Genomic DNA, 16,338 nt, shown 5'->3' on the forward strand with positions numbered 1-16,338 from the left:
ATTTACTAATAAAATTCGCGGCCAAATCAAACAATAAAGTAAGGTGAAATAACTAATACGAATTATATTGAGGAATAATTACTCTTGGTAGTCGCAATTATTTCATGTACGCCAAACACAACCTTTGTGTTTTTGTCAAAAATAATAAATCTAAGCGGCTAAACTCAATTACCCATCACTGAGGGGGGTAACTTAATTACCAATTAGTGACGAGGGGGTAAGCTCAAAAACCTTAATATTATATATTGACATTTGATGTATCTCCTAATGCACCAGAGAGCATAAAAAAATCTGTAAAAAATACAATTTCAAATCATTAGAATTACATTACGGTTTTGATATTCCTTTTGTTAGCATTTCTTTATTGGGGAGAAAATTTTCTCCAAATTCCTAACTGTTCGCCTCATAAATTTGAGGGTCTTTAGAGTAATTGTTACAGCTTTCAACAAAAAAAATTATATTTGTAACAGAAATGCTTTGAAGATACTTCTTTTATTTGATAATTGAATTTACCTCCGCCAACATTACAAGTTGGATTAAAAAATTTAGGTGTGACAAACTACTTTTTCTAATTCACTTGAATTTACACGTTCTTCGTTTTCTCTTTCCTTTTCTCAACATCTTCTTTCGCTATCTTTTTTTATTTTATCGTTTTCTTCTTTACATAGAGAACGTTTTTAATGCAGGTCGTAACTTTTTTGTACTCCAAGATTGCATTTGCCAATAATCCTCTTTCATGAAAGTTGGTAAACCTAGAAATAAATAAGGATGTAGATGGTACAAGCTAGAAGCTAATCACCATGAGAAATGAGTTTAAGGTCCTCAAGCTTGAAGAAATCAAAAGCAAGTAATCTTCAATTTAAGGTTTCTAAATTTTGTTGAGATGAAGAAACCCTAGATTTGAGGATGAAGAAACCAACCATATATTTGGAGATGAAAACACCCTAGAGGAAAGAATCGAGATTCGTAAGATTTGGGGATGAAAAATCCCTCGGACTGAGAGGCACCTTTAGACACTCCCCTCAAATAACAACATCGTGGCATCCACTTAGCAACCTTCCTTACCGAGTCTTTGATGGTTTACAAACTCTCAAAAGGCACGTTCCCATATAACAGAATCTGCAGTAAGGCCAAGTCCATGTCCACCACAAACTTACACTTCATGTTTTTCCCACAAATTACAATGGAGAGAGCTTCTCCAAATCAAAGATGAAAAACCCAATCAATATTCCATACGAACAAACACACAGAAGTCAGGTCTTCAACAAAGTCTAATAATGATTTACAGACATACGTATTGTGCAGTGTGTACCAAAAATAGTTGATAGAAAGTCTGGTCGGCTGGGCACGGACCAAACCGTTAGACTACTCAGTACCACCTACAACCCTCATGTGAGAGAGTTGTATGTACAGATCGGTCACTCCGCCTGTACACATCGAGCTTCCCATAGTTGATGAATGATGACAGTGATAATGTAATGATACCATTTAAGAGAATAAATGTTTCCATTAAAATCATTTCATCCCAGCTACTAACTTACTAATGGGTCTTCTAAGTTCAGCAGAAAAGGGTAAACTGTAAACTTTTGACAAAGAAAACTACATTATGTTCTTATCATACATACTAAGCCAAATGTTACATACACCAACTCGGTCTTCCGATCTAGTACTCTAGCTTCTCCATTCGAAAAAAAACCTGTTCAAGTGAATGTTTTTAGAACTGCAGAATAAATTGGATTCATCAACAATGTTAAATGAACGAAAAAAGAAATTGAATCTCCATGACCCAATTACAATTTGTTGTATACAAACAAAGACTTTAGGACATAAACATGCGATATTAAATTAATTGATGAATGACTTCGTCTAAATAACTTAAATTGAACAATCCAAGAGGTTAAACTAGACTCCTAATTTCCTGAGATTCGCTAAAATTGAAGTTTCATGTGTAAGGCACTTATTGTTGTTTAGGCCTTCCAGACCTTGGTTATAACATAACACATTGTCTTACGCATGGGGTTGGTTTGGCATCTAGATTAGTCTGGGGTAGTATAGGGCAGGGCCCGTGCCAGGCAAGCACCTTGTACATACACAAAACTAGACTGTGTGGTGCCTAAACTCTAAATCAAGGAGACAATGATAATATATTTAGTGATAAGACTAGTGTTACACCAACTAGTATCAGAGGCGAAGACACTTTCAAGTGGTCGTGGCTGGTGTGAAATGGAAGCTTCATGTGAAGCCACTTAGTCTCACTACATAAGACTGGTGTTACAGCATCTAGTATCAGAGGCCAAGACGACTCTCTTAAGTGGTGGTGCCTGGTGTGAAATGGAAGCTTCATGTGATGGCACTTAGTCCCAAATTGCTTGGAGAGACCTCCCTAACCTTGGTTATAAAATGAGAGTTGTCTTCGGTATCCGCTAGGCCTTTTGGGTGTTTTGGCTCCTATATTGATCAGGTGGAGAAGTACAAGTGGGGGTGGCCCATGCCAAGGAAGAACCTTGTACTACTATGTTGAACTAAGCTACTGGACCTTGGTAGTGCGTAAAATTGATGACAACATGGCTAGTGTTCAGACGGCCGTTACATCAACCTTCCACCACTTTTTGAAGTAGTGAAGCACATGATATTCAAGGACAGTGACCGATTGTGATTGTGATTGTGATTGTGATTGTGATTGATATACAAAAACAAAAAGAGAAAAGGAGATGAAATGTCGACAGGAACAAAAGATAAAAGATAGCTAGATCTAGAATCTGCTTACCTTCTTCGGTAGCTCATTGAGTAAGTCGTTTCATGCTGACAGCATCCAAATTTTGCGTTGTTTTCTGAAACTTCTCTGTTAACCTAATAGACTGCAAACCTGCATTTTGAGCAAACATTGCAATCACAAGTCCGGGACAAAAATGAAGGGAGTTGTTTTTCTGGCACTAGCTGGTGCAACTAAGGACACATCCGCCAACAATACATTATTGAACCAGTAAACCTAACTGAATTATAATAGCAAGTGACCTACACTACGATATACATAAAGGGGCCAGATAAATAATACCTAATTTCGTGCAAGTTACGCATAATCTAGTGTCACTAATGCAGTTACTAAAACAAGCATTATCCAGAAGGGATCACGGAATTCACTCGAGTAAAATTTCATAATAATAAAAACAATTTACAGTATAGAAGTGAAGATACCTTAAGTTTCCATTGGAAAATCCAGCCCCAGCATTGAACCATCAATCTCGTTCTCTTCCAGAGGTATTGTATCTTCTGGGGCTTGAGGGGTGGAAGGAAGAGAAGGTTCAGGTGCTGGTAGTGGGAACTCGCTTAGTCGATAGCTGACACTCACTGGTCCAAATATATTAAATTTCTCAGCACTACTACAAGCTACTTCTGCATCATTGCGCGTCTTGAAAACAACCATTGCTGTGTTTGAGCTCCTCTCTACTTCTGTTTCAGATTCCTTCAAAGGTCCAAACCGACGAAGTATCTTATTCAGATTTGCCTCTGAAGGAACAGATTTTGAATCACTAAAACTCAATAATAATGCAGCTGGGGCAAAAGGATCGACAAGACTCATCTCTTGACCTAGATCAAAATAAGTCAACTGATCATCGTCCGTGTTACTTATGGTGTTCTGCAATTCACTTTTCCTCTTCTTAGAACTGTTAGACTGTTTCTTCACTGATCGATCATGATCACTACTATCCTGAAATAAATTTTGTGGATCAACGCCCTCCATTTTCCTCTTCTGGTTATTGCCTGACGATTTCTTAGATGGCAAAGTATATGAACCGTCAGGATTTTGCACTTTATAGGCAATCGGTGGATGATAATGTGTGGGTTGTGGAGTTGCCTGAATCTCAGTTTTTGCTTTCCTCTTGCGACTCTTGACTACTGGTTCTTCATCTGAAATCCTCTGGATCTCAGTTTTTTCTTTCCTGTTGCGTTTCTTCACTACTGGCTCTTCATCTGAATTGCTCTGGACAATTCTGTCAGTCCAATAAGCATCACCTGTGTCCTCAAAGTCAAATGTTTCAGCAGAGCTGATCTTTGAGCTGAGTGCTTTTCTGTTATTAACACCGATTTTTTCAGACTTCTTGTGCCTCGATGAACTGGAAGACTCTGAGCTGATTGAATTTCTAAAATCAGTGAAGAAACTGAGTATATCAGTCAGAAAACTGTACCCTTTCAATGGATCTCTTGCCGCTAAACAGAGTTGTGAAAGCATCTCATCTGGAGAAGAGTATTCCTTCGGAACGGTGACCTCTTTTTTGTTTGACTTTTCATGAGTTTGAAGAGAACTGTCACCGCCGGATTTGAGGATTGGAGGCGCCCCAGTAAGTTTGCTCGCAATTCTACGGATGCAATCTCCAACCTTAAAAGATTGTGGAGCAGGAGATCCAGGTTCAGCAAGACTATGGCCATTATTTTTCCCAGCCATTAAATCTGACAAGCTTCTCTCTTTCCAACTAGTAGAGAAATAATCATCTGGACTACGTTTACGTTTATGATAAGTGATGTCTTGATTTTTCTGCTTAACTCCTATAGAGGGCGTTCGATCTTGGTTCTCAGAAAACGGAGTTGCGAACTCATCAGCTTCTTCAGAATTATTTCTGTCTCCTAAGGGTAAAAGGTCTAGATTGCTTTCTGATAAACCATTGTACATGTGAAACTCGGGCAACCGAAAAACTCCCTTCGAACGATAGAAAGCCATGATTTGAGACTGAGCTACCAAAAGTTCAAGTCTATCTCCACCACCTCGTGGATTCAGTGCTAAATCTTTAATATACTGAACAAGGTTATCAGGTCGGAAAGAAGTCCCGCTCAGATATTTATCCACCACTGTATGTCTTTCCCTAGCTTCTTCCCGTATCCCAGGGTTTTCTACAATCTGAAATTTTAAGTCTGCATAGGCTTCTTCTGGTGTACAAGAGCAGCTCATCCCTAACTCTACCCGTCTACGAACTTCATTTAAGGCACCATTAACAGCATCTCGGAATGCTTCTGTACTGTTTTGTTTTTCCATCTGTGAGAAGTGTGCCCGGAAGGATTTCATTGCTGAAGCTTCATTCCAAGCAAATGTTTGATCCCCAAAATATGCTACCAAATAGTTGTCTTTCTTATGATACTTCATTGCCTGATCAGATGCATCAGATGAATTGAATATCTGTCCAGGCCACCAAGGATGGCTCCGTACTTTACCCCAGACTAAGTCAGAAATAGAGAACTCTCCTTCATTTCCCAGTTCCAAGAGGTACCTAGCAGTAATTTCAGAGTTAAGCACTTCAGTTTTAAGAGGTTGTTGCTCCATGCTCTCGGCATCTTCAAGATCGTCATCTACGCAATCCAAAGTAAAAGTTCTTTCACTTTCTGACTCTTTAGTTTCATCTCCTTTTCCATGAGAGTCATCTGCAGGAGTAATATCCCTGACAACCTCATCGTCGCAACTCAAATCATTATCTGGATTACCGAGAGAAAAATGAGAATCCATAACTTGACATCGCTCTGCTGCGGAGGACCCACCTGCAGGCTCTGTTGTAACTACAGTTTCAGCAGTTTGATTCACCATTCCAGGGGAAGTATTAACATCAGAGACATGAGTTTCCACGTTTCGGTCTTCGGGTAGTACAGATGCATGGACTTGAACCTCCGATTCCTGATAACCACCTGCAAGAAAGTCATACTTTTAGAATCTTGACCTTCATGGGGCTGAGTTGCAAAGCAGAAAATTAGTTTCACCTGTAGCCTGAGATTCGTGAACGACCATATCAATCGGGCCTGAATCTACAGTACCACAATTTATTTTTGTGTGATCCTCGGCATGACGTGAGACCGTCTCGGCCTCTTGATCTTCCTCTGAGATATAAACCTTCTCATCCAAGACTCCAGTTCCTGAAATATCATCCTTCTCCTTAGGAACCTCCTCGTTGCTTATCATTGTAATTTCACATTCCGGAGCGCGAACATCAGTAGCTACAACCACTGAAACTGACTTTACATCCAACAAAGAGCTTGTAGCTACAAAACTTGCAACACGTGAACCTGTGGCTTGAGATTCTTTAGAGATCCCAGGTAATAAATCTGAATCTACTAGCACATAATCATCCTCAATTAAGTTTTCTTTGGCAGTATCTCTAGACACCTGGTTAGAAACAGTCTCGGGTACTTCGGCAGCCATCTCTTGTTTTCCTTCATGTATGGAACTCTCTTTGTTTGCAACTTCAATTCTAGTTTCCATCTCTGTATCTTCCGATACATGAGCTTCAGCTACTTCGGCATCAGTATCTTGTTTTTTAGCTTGCGCGGAAGTATCATTTTCGCGAGGCAGATCTTTATTTGGACTAGATCCTGTGCTCTCACCCAATACATGAGCTTCATTAGAAGGAATTGCCATGCTAACATCTTCCTGTAATTCATTGATCACCCTTGATTCCCCTGCCTCTGCAATCTCAATTCTGGTTTCCTGACTCTCAGTAGAAAAGATTGAATCTACTGTAACACAAACCCCTTTGTTAGGATTCTCCTCAACAGTATCTGGATCCAATTTCTCATTTTCCTCAGATTGACTAGAAAGTGCTTTAGATACTTGGGGAACTGTTTCTTGCTTCTCATCTACTACAAAAGTATTCTCAAAATGTCCATGAGATACTGTGCTTTCTTCCCCCGGTGCCTGAGATTTTTGTGGAGCAGACAAATTTTCACCCAAATCAACAGCTCCTGAAACTACTTCCCTCATTTCCAGAACTTCTTCAGTATCCATATTGGCAACTTCACCTCCCTCGGAAACATGGACTTGCTCAACTAAAGATTCAGTAATAACTGCCCCTTTATCAAAATCCCCATTTGAATGAGGACCTGTTCTTCCATCCACTGTCTCTACTTCAGAGCACCGATTTTCGTCATCTCGTTTTTCTTCTTGTATACTCTCTTTGCTTTCTCTACTTGAAGTATCTATAAAGCTTCCATCTTTTCCAACACAAGATACATTTTCTTCCATATTACTGATTTCTGAAACTTCATTTTTCCCATCTGAAACCTCCTCCTTCTCCATAACCTCAAATTCCTCTCGAACAACTTCTATTTTCTCAACTAATGTTATACTACTAACCCCCAAACTCTCCTTTACAACGTCAATTTCACTTTGCCCTACTTCAGGCAATACAGAATCATCAAGAACTGCTCCAACCTCTTCGCCCAAATTCCCTTCCACAAGAAGATCAGAACTTTTACGCAAATTTTCTACAAGACTTTCTCCTTCACTAGTAACCTTAACCTCATTTGATGAAATTTCAGTAACAGAAACACTGATCTTGACAGAAGATTCAGTTATACTAACTCTAGAAACCTCGTTCTGATCCTCGATAGGAACAGAATCAGATAAACTCAAGTCAAGTTTTTCAGTAGTAGTTGAAAGATTTGTAGACATGGAGAAAAAAAAAACCCTAACAATCAAATATGAATAAAATCTTTTGTGAAGAATTACGAGGTTAAATAGTAAAGATAGATCTAAAAAAAGGTAAACCCTAATTTCATTCTAGAGAGAGAAAGTCAGTACCTGGTTTAGATTATTGAGGAGCAAAGATGATGGAAAGTAATCGGTGAAAGATGATGAGAAGTGAAGGCATGGAAGAGAAAGAAAAGAAAAAAAATTGGAATCCGAAATTAGACGAAGAAATCTGAAATCCCACCCCCTACCTTTTTGTCCTTCGTTTTACTTTTATCGAAAGCTAAAACAAGAGTACATATATTACTACGTTGGATATGGAAGTTCTAAGAATCTGACCTAGGGTGGACCGAAATTTTCAACATTGAACCGTTAGATTATCTTCGATTTTTTAAAATTATTTCGATCAATGGTTGACGATTTGGAAAATAAAAGATGAAAAATAATTATGAATCCTAGAATTCTTACTAGTTAAGAAAGCAAGGAAAATATTTGGAAACTGAATCCGTAATGTACGGATTCATGATTCTTTCGTCCAAATACATCATAAATTGATCGTACGGATTTCATGATTCCTTCATCCAAATACACCGTAAATTGATCGTACATCAACTTTAGCAATTTATTTCTTTCTTTTAATGGTTTCCATTCAAATTTAGTTTCCTCTACGTCCCATTCAAATTTTGTCCGGCACCTGCTAGTAGTAGCTCGTAAAAATATTTTTGTTCACCACTATTCTCAACCTCTAAGCCGCCTTGGCCCCCACCACCACTGTAATTTTTTTGCATATCCTAACAATTCACATAACTGATTAGACAAGTTCAAATTTCATGTAAATATCTTAATTCACCATTCCCCTTCACCTCGAGCACCCACTTTGGACGCCCACCACCACCATTACCATCTTTTGCATAGCTTAGCAAATTCACATTACTAATTAGACAAGTTCAATTTTGGGACGTTCATTTTGAACACACATACAATAAGAATAGTCCACATCCTCATAAATTTGTTTTAAGGAGCGAGTTGTTAAGAATATTTCTATTTCATTTGGTATGATTGCATTGTTAGATAAAATGGGATTAGACCCAAACAGATGCATTATCAAAACAATTTTTGCTTCTTATATTATCCTTATTGAGCCTATGGTACTATGGTAGACAGTATCGTGCAAAATCATTTAACTACACTCTTATTATTCGTGTATCCTAGCTCCATCATCCTTGACATTCATATTGTAGATTCATTCTCGACATAAACTATTGATTAATTGCATTAATAAGAAGTCCTTATAACGAAATTAGCAATAATACAAGTCTCTCTTCATTGTTTTAACGCTTCAGGTTTAGGGTACAATACAAGTGTTTCTTCATTATTCCAGTAGCCATTATGCTCCGTCACAAGAACCTACATTCTAGTATTTTTTTTGTCGTAAAATCACTTTATTTTGGGTGGTGGCTCTTTCCATTCAGTTCATTAGATAAAGTCTGTTGCACAACCACGGTCACTCTTTCCATTCAATTCATTGGCTATAGTCTGTTGCACAACCACCTTATATTGTGGGCGCTTGTCAAAAGCATATATGTTCTAGAATTCTTCGATAAAAATCACATTGCAATAAACCACAGGTGAAGACATGTGCATTATTTGATTCAAAAGCTATATCTTGATAAAATGTTTGAACTCACAAAAGTGAATCAAAACACACCTAAATTCACTCAAAGCAAACATAAGAGGGCTGATTGAAATTTTATGCCGTCTATTATTCCTACTTAGACACAAGTATAACACTAGACTCAATCACTCAACTATGGCTGATTTAGGAGTTCCTGAAACTAGTTACAATCGGGATAACGATAAGAAGTACGACAATAAGAAGTAAAATCAACCCAAAACACATCCATTTTCGATTACTTCTCTGATAACCCTTAGCTGTTTGAAGGTTCTTAGTTCCATCTTTAACATAATGTGAAGCATTAAAGACATGATGTTCAATATTATCCATTTGTTCACCTTGAGTTTCCACCATTAAAGCCATATCCAAGAAAACTTGGTGAAGTTCAAGCAAGCTTTTCTCTATCTCTTTAGCTGCATTATACCTATCTTTTATTTCCACCACAGTTTCAAGTACTTTCCCTCTTCCATGTTCTTGAATTGCTTTCCTCATAAAATTCTCACCACCATAATCTCCATTCGATATAATCTTTTCGATCGTTTCTTCCTCAGGGTATTCACCTGTCACTGTGAAATATCGCCTTTCGACTGTTTCTTTGTATTCCGACATTATCTTCTGCCTTAGACCTTGAAAATCTAACATTAGTTCCTTAAGTTTGTTTCTAAGCCCGTTAGTAACCGATGTTCTAGCCCGATCAATTGGACTTCCTTCTTTGTAGCCCGAGAGTCTTCGATTAGATACATTGGCTCGATCCATGTCTTCGATACGAGTCCTAATGGTTTTAGCCTTTTTCAATACACTCAATATATCATTGTTAACTCGATTTCGGATAGATTTTAGGGTTTCTGGTTTGTGCAAAGATTTGCTCTCTTCATTGGCTTCTTCCAATTTCCTCAATATGCCTTTGATTGATTCCATTTCTTCTTTTACCTTTTCTGCTTCCTCTAAGAATTGGGTCAGATTAGGATCCATTTGGTGTGGGGTTATTGATCCCATTTCTAGGTTATTTGCAGATTCATCAAGTCCAGCTTCAAGATCTTTCATGGCTTCTTTCTTTAGATTCACATAGTTGGCAAATGATTTTGTCATTAGGTCATTCATTTTGAGATTCCCCAAATAGGAACACAGTAACCCTGTTCATCATCATCAACATTATAATTCAGTGAATTAGAATCTAATCCAATGCCACTGACATTTGGGATTAAGAAAAAAACCCTCTTTCAATTTCTCTGTCTAAGTTGAAACCCTAATTCTCATTTCTGAAAGAACTTAAAAGTAGATGAAGCAGAGAAATAACTACAGAATAAGAAATCCTTTCACTTTCTCTCTCTAAGTTGAAACTAAACCGTTAAAATGAATCTAGAATAAGAAACTCAATTAAAGATTGAAAGTTAGAAAAGAAAACAGTAAAGAAATTGTTCAATGGAAACTAAGGAACTGAAACTACTTACTTTATATGGATCAACTGAGAAATTGCTAATTGGCTTGTTATCAATTTCAGCTTCTTTAACATCGATCGGAAAGTTCAGCAAGTTTCTCTCTCTAGCTAGTTGAAAGTCCCTCTCTCTCTCTCTCTCTCTCTCTCTCTCTCTCTAGAGGACGGGAAGAAGAAATGGAGGAATGTACTGGAAATGCCTGAGAGAATAGAGTGAGAACAGAAATAATGGGATCTATCAAATACTACCCACGGATTCAACAAGAGGGAAATAGCCGTTGGAAATACATCAAAACGGATATATTGATCAGGTGATGACTTACCAGTAACGGTCGATTCCTTTATGTTCCATTGCAAAATACTTATCCTGCTATTGATGCATACTACGATCTACGTTAATCATTATATTAGCATTAATAAGCACGAAACTGCCGAATTCAAAGAACGGGCCTGTAGTCCAACTAAACTATGGTCTAAAGCCCAACAACATTAGATTTTGGATATTATGTCAACACATTGCACCACTTGGGTAATGTTGACTATTTGTTAGAATCTTTAAGATGCTTAAAATCTCACCCTACTCTTAAAGATTTGTTAAGATTTTGGATTATTACACTCAAATTGTAAACTTAAGATCAACCCCAGAAAAGATATTGTTGGAAACACATTTTTTCTACAAAATAGTATTTTTCAAAAATAATGTTTTTCAACATTCTATTTTTTTTTCGAAAACTGTTTTTCAAAAATCCGTATTTTTTCGGAAAATAGGGTTATTGGGAGAAACGATTTTTCAAAAAAATAATATTTAAAGAAGCATTTAAATAAAAAATCCTAGAGGTCGTAATCAGAGGAGGTGAAATCCATAATTATTGAATTTAGTTTATTAAAGGTATAAACTATAATAAGTTTGTCGGCCTTTAGGCTCTATGTTGTTGGGCTTTAGGCTCCTTTAATTATTTGTTAACTTAGGCGGTTATTATCATGTTTATCACATCTTGATGATATATCGATGACTTGTAATGACGATATCCTAATCCATTTCTCAAAAAAGTAGATTGTATGGTTCTTATTAGTTACCAAATACACAAATAATCATTTGGACTCATGAATCCTGAGAATCATAAATCTGAATAACTCATTAATTCATTCCTTCGTCCAATAAAAATATCTTTATAGAATAAAATACATATTTATTGTAGCGAAATTAAAAAAAAATAGTGTAAAATATGTTTTGTGTCACAATGGACTATTACTCATGATTTGGTCAAAATAGATAATTAATCCAGATTTTATTGGATTAATCTTAGTTTAGGCAAAAAGTATGTAGCAAAAAAACCATCATAGTGTCCAAATTCGACTTTTTCCTGACCAAAATATGGTTCTGCTTATAAATTTGCAAAATCCATGAACTTTCAGATGCATTACGATTGTTCATAATATACCACAAACGATCATAATGTATTAGACAAAATCTTATTTTGTTTAACTCGAATACACAATCGTTTCTAAATATATTTTTCGTTTCTCACCGTAATGTGTTACGAACAAACTTATATGTTTTTTTATTAAAAAATATTTCAGACTAGTGTATCAAAATAAATTCGTTTGACAAGGTTTCAACGCTTTGGTTATCCATTCAAATCGAGAAAGAAATCGAGTATATCATCGTCTTGTTAAGCTTCATTTATTTTTTCTCTCTCTAAAATATTACTATTGTCACATGAATCAAAATCAAGGGCTTCTGTCTCTAACTTTTAGAGAGAGAAAATAGATTTAAACCATTTTCTACCAAGATCAGAACATGACTTGTCTTGATCCTTCTCGTATCTTTAGGCCATGTTTGACACGCGGGAATGGAATGTGATTCCTGGGAATCAAATGTTGGGGTCCCTCCTTATATAAAAAGGATTCCTAGTTAGAATAGGATTTCCCTTATTCCTTATTTAGGGAGAAATAGAAGTTTCTATTTCTAACCTAAAAAGAAATCTTATTTCTAGTAGAATACCTCCTTATTTATCATTATAAATAGAGAATGAAAGGGAAGAAATTATTCATACTTTCAGGTTAGAGAGTATCCTCCCAGTTGGGAGAGTTACAAGAGAATCCTCTCAGATATATCTTCTCAGGTTAGAGAGAGACAAGAGAGATGAAACAACAACTTCCAGAACAAAGAGAAGTCAGAGAAAGAGAGATTTCTGAAGTGGTTCTTTCAAGAGAGATTGAAAGAGCAGAATATTGGTTTGAAGAAAAGAAGATTATTAATCTTGTGAAGCAATTTAGTTTGTGGTTATCTTCTTCAACCTTTAGGAATCTAGGATTTGTTCAAATCCTAAGGAGTAAGAGATTTCTATTTCTTTGTTTCTTTGTTCAGTTTATCCACCATAGGTTTGGTGAAGAGTTGTGTAACCCATTATTTAATCATAGTGGAAGAATTTTGGACTAGGTCCCGTGGTTTTTTACCTTCTAGTTTGGAGGGGTTTTTTGCCACGTTAAATAATCTTGGTGTCTTTACTTTTACTTTCACATCGTTTATCTTCGTATTCCTGAACAAGTTAATTAGGTTATTTTTCTTAACATCACATTCCTGTAACGTAATTCCTGGGAATCAGATTACTGTAGTTTGATGTTTGGTTTGACAAGGAATGGGAATTTGATTCCTGACATATTCCTAATTAGGTGTTTGGTTCGTATAGGAATAGAAATGTAAATATTTGTAAAAGTTCACTTTTACCTTTACTGAAACTACATGAAATACACATCAACTTTTTTTTTTAGCATAAAATATACGCATCAACTTTGTAATATATTAAAATTAGTATTATTTTTTCAAATTCGTAGATATGAAAAAATAACACGATACATCAAAGGGTTAGAATTTAAAGACAATAAATAAATATCTTAATAAAAATTTATCTAAAATAAAATTTTGTTCGTAAACCTAAATAGAAATTTATCTAAAATTAAATTTTGTTCATAAACATAAATAATACTTATTAATACCAAATCCTACAAAAAAAAAAGAAAAATTGATAATTCAATATTTTGTGAAGGATATATTTGTCAATAAATATTAATATATGTGATTCCGAGGGAATGGGAATCACAAACCCACCTCCCCCTGGATTTGCTATTACCCCTTTTTGAGGGAGTCACATTCTCGGGCCCACACCTTTTTCGCAAGCCAAACAATAATCTGGAATGTGATTCCCGGAAATCACATTCCATTCCCACGTCATTCCCGCGCGCCAAACATGCCGGGTTTGTTAGAAATCCCTAATAAACATCCATCCTTTGAACTCAAGGACTTCAAATCTTCGTTTATCAATCTTTTTCGATTTGTTTTCTTGTTAAGCTCGTGCTCTTTAATATTCGAGTCGAGCACGAGCAATAGTCGAGCCGAGCTCGAGCAACTCGTTAAGAGCTCGGCTCGTGTACACCCTAGATTCGTGAATCAAGTTTCGTTTAATCGGGAGCAATGGCTAGGCATCCTTTAAATGACTTGCATCTCATTTGAGTGGGTGATTGCTTAGAATTCTTTTCACTTCTTCCCTAGATCTATCTTGCCTTTTTCAGTTTTTATATATCAGATCTAACACAACCTATATAGTTTTTGACGGATTATGGAACCATACTTTTTTGCACTTATTTGACTATTATTACCATGAATCCATGATCTGTAGTTTCTCTATCTCCGGTGTTGATGGAGAGAGCCGGTGGAATTCCGACAACAAAACACGTGTCCAGCAACATGATCCTATATTACTACTTGCTGACACGTGTTTCTTTCATCTTAATATAACTGGTGGTTTTTTCCCTTGCTGGCCCTGTTCCATAACTTTGTTCTATAATATTTCTTGAGCCGGAACCAGTTAGCTTATTTTGGGGGCACCCCTTTTGACCCAGGGGAACTAAAAAGGGGTTGGTTCTCATCTGTTTTGGGTAAACCTTTTGATCCCCGTAAACTGTTATTGGCTCATTCAAAACAGAGTAAGGTCCCTTCTATTTCGTTTAGCTTTGTTACTTAGTCTCAACTCTGACATCATTTTTTACCAGTCTTGGTTCTCGGTTTCACCAATCACCCTTTGCAGCTCGACTGCAGTTTCTAACTAGCTTTCCTAAGTCTTTCAGCTTGGACTTCGCTAGCAACCCTAATTTTCAGGTATCCAATTATAATTATTATCGATTGTGGTGGGATATGATTTCTTTGTCTAGAGAATACTGGGGGTAACTTTGGAACCTTCGAGTTCCGCTTTAAAGAATTCACAGGACTTTGCTAAAGTTTTGATTTTCTGTTTCCATCTCGCTCTACTGGTGCGGTTCGAATGTTATTTGGTCTTGAAGTGGTGGTCTTTATTGGATCAGATAGTAGACAACTGCCTTGACATCTTGTTCTTCGAAGTATCTCTCTTTTCCTCTTACTACGGAGAAGGATGCCCGCTGTCGAAGACACATAATGGAGGAAACTGGTTTAAATTTGATTGTGATTTTTGTTTTTTCATGGGAGTATTATCTCTTTCAAGTTTTGTAATCGTGTTTGTTTCATAAATAATACTTCGATTTCCCTTTTTAAAAAAATCAATCCAATTTTTCGTTTGACGAATTTGTTTGTCCATTTGTAGTATTAACAATTTATGAACGGTTTTTGAAGAGAGAGAAAGAGCCGAGTGGAAACTTTACTTTCCTTTCTCCGTTTTAGGTGGCGTCGCCATTAAAGGGCAGTTACCGATCCTAGTTTTCAGCCTCCTCTAGCGGTTTCGTGCGGTTACAGCAGTTTAATTTTGAATTTTTCAGTTTTTCATCGTATTTACAGTGGCTCTTAAGGAGCATTTCATCATGAGATTATGTCTCTTTTCATCTTCAATCACTATCCTTCTCAGTTTTTATAATCTTCCTCCTTCATCAATCATGGATTCTCCTAATACTCAACTCCTCCATCATTTTGCTACCTTAACTACAGAAGACTTGCCTCCGACTACGGTTGAAGGGACTGATCTGGCTAGTTCGTTCCAGGAAAATAATAAAAGGGGTGTTCTAAAATTTTTTGGTTCTAAAAAGATGGATATTAGTCAGGCTATGATCCGACTATCCCGGGTTATTCATGGACCGAATAGATTTTCTTTAACAGAATTTCAAGATAACAAGTTTCTGATTCGTTTTGCAACCACAAGTGAACTAGGGCTCGCACTAGAGAGTTCTCCGTGGACTATTGCTGACGAAGTGGTTGTTTTAAAGGAATGCAATGTTCATCTTGCTCCAGAACAACACACATTTGATACGGCTAGTTTCTGGGTTCAAATGGATGGTATACCTATGGGTCTACTAAGTAGTACTACGGTTAATAGATTAGCGGGTTCATTTGGGAATTACATACCGACTACACCAGATGATGCCACTCGGTGGAGTGTTTATGGTAGAGTGAAAATTGAATTTAATCTGGGGTTAATTCCGTTTTAGCCCCCGATTTGTGACCAACTGGCCGTTTTGGCCCCGAATTGTGTCCGGCAGTTCGTTTTGGCCCAAAAAAAAAGAAAAAATAAATAATTACAGAAATGCCATGGGGGTAGAATTGGGAGGTTGAAAAAATTTGGGGCCATTTAGGAATTTTTTGGGGCCAAAACGAACTGCCGGACACAATTCGGGGCCAAAACGGCCAGTTGGTCACAAATCGGGGGCTAAAACGGAATTAACCCTTTAATCTGAGTCAAAAACTTCCGAAAGTAGTAAACCTTACTTTTTCGAAAACAAAACTGATTGCTATTGAACTCCGGTTTGAACGTCTTC

At 36.8% G+C, this 16,338-nt stretch overlaps 1 protein-coding gene and 1 pseudogene across 3 annotated transcripts; both read right to left on the reverse strand.

Annotated features, from left to right (window-relative positions):
• Positions 1–1,487: 1,487 nt before the first annotated feature.
• Positions 1,488–7,715, reverse strand: LOC147564745 (uncharacterized). Of its 2 annotated transcripts, none has more exons than XM_086649787.1 (5): positions 7,559–7,715; positions 5,743–7,354; positions 3,196–5,670; positions 2,768–2,866; positions 1,488–1,696 (listed from the first exon to the last, which is right to left on the reverse strand). In XM_086649787.1, exons 2-3 carry the CDS (start codon positions 7,052–7,054, stop codon positions 3,197–3,199), a joined length of 3,786 nt encoding a protein of 1,261 aa, XP_086505913.1. In that variant the 5' UTR covers positions 7,055–7,354; positions 7,559–7,715; the 3' UTR covers positions 1,488–1,696; positions 2,768–2,866; position 3,196. The 2 variants fall into 2 exon arrangements, with proteins under 2 accessions (XP_086505913.1, XP_086505909.1); XM_086649783.1 differs by having other exon boundaries at positions 5,743–7,445.
• A 1,359-nt stretch (positions 7,716–9,074) lies between these two features.
• On the reverse strand, positions 9,075–10,935 carry LOC147564746 (syntaxin-related protein KNOLLE pseudogene; annotated as a pseudogene). Its single transcript, XR_015228099.1, has 2 exons — positions 10,574–10,935; positions 9,075–10,255 (listed from the first exon to the last, which is right to left on the reverse strand). The product of XR_015228099.1 is annotated as a syntaxin-related protein KNOLLE pseudogene (transcript).
• Positions 10,936–16,338: the final 5,403 nt, after the last annotated feature.

This window comes from Eschscholzia californica, unplaced genomic scaffold, assembly GCF_041429995.1.
Source record: "Eschscholzia californica isolate CP2 unplaced genomic scaffold, dmEscCali1.0.p SCAF_1, whole genome shotgun sequence".
Classification (NCBI taxonomy): Eukaryota; Viridiplantae; Streptophyta; class Magnoliopsida; order Ranunculales; family Papaveraceae; genus Eschscholzia; species Eschscholzia californica.

Bases quoted from the DNA above. Each gene is read 5' to 3' on its own strand.
- LOC147564745 (XM_086649783.1), bottom strand. From the start codon at position 7,429: ATGTCTACAAATCTTTCAACTACTACTGAAAAACTTGACTTGAGTTTA. The intron at 5,671-5,742 runs GTGAAACTAATT...ACTTTCTTGCAG, and splicing joins TCACGAATCTCAGGCTACAG to GTGGTTATCAGGAATCGGAG.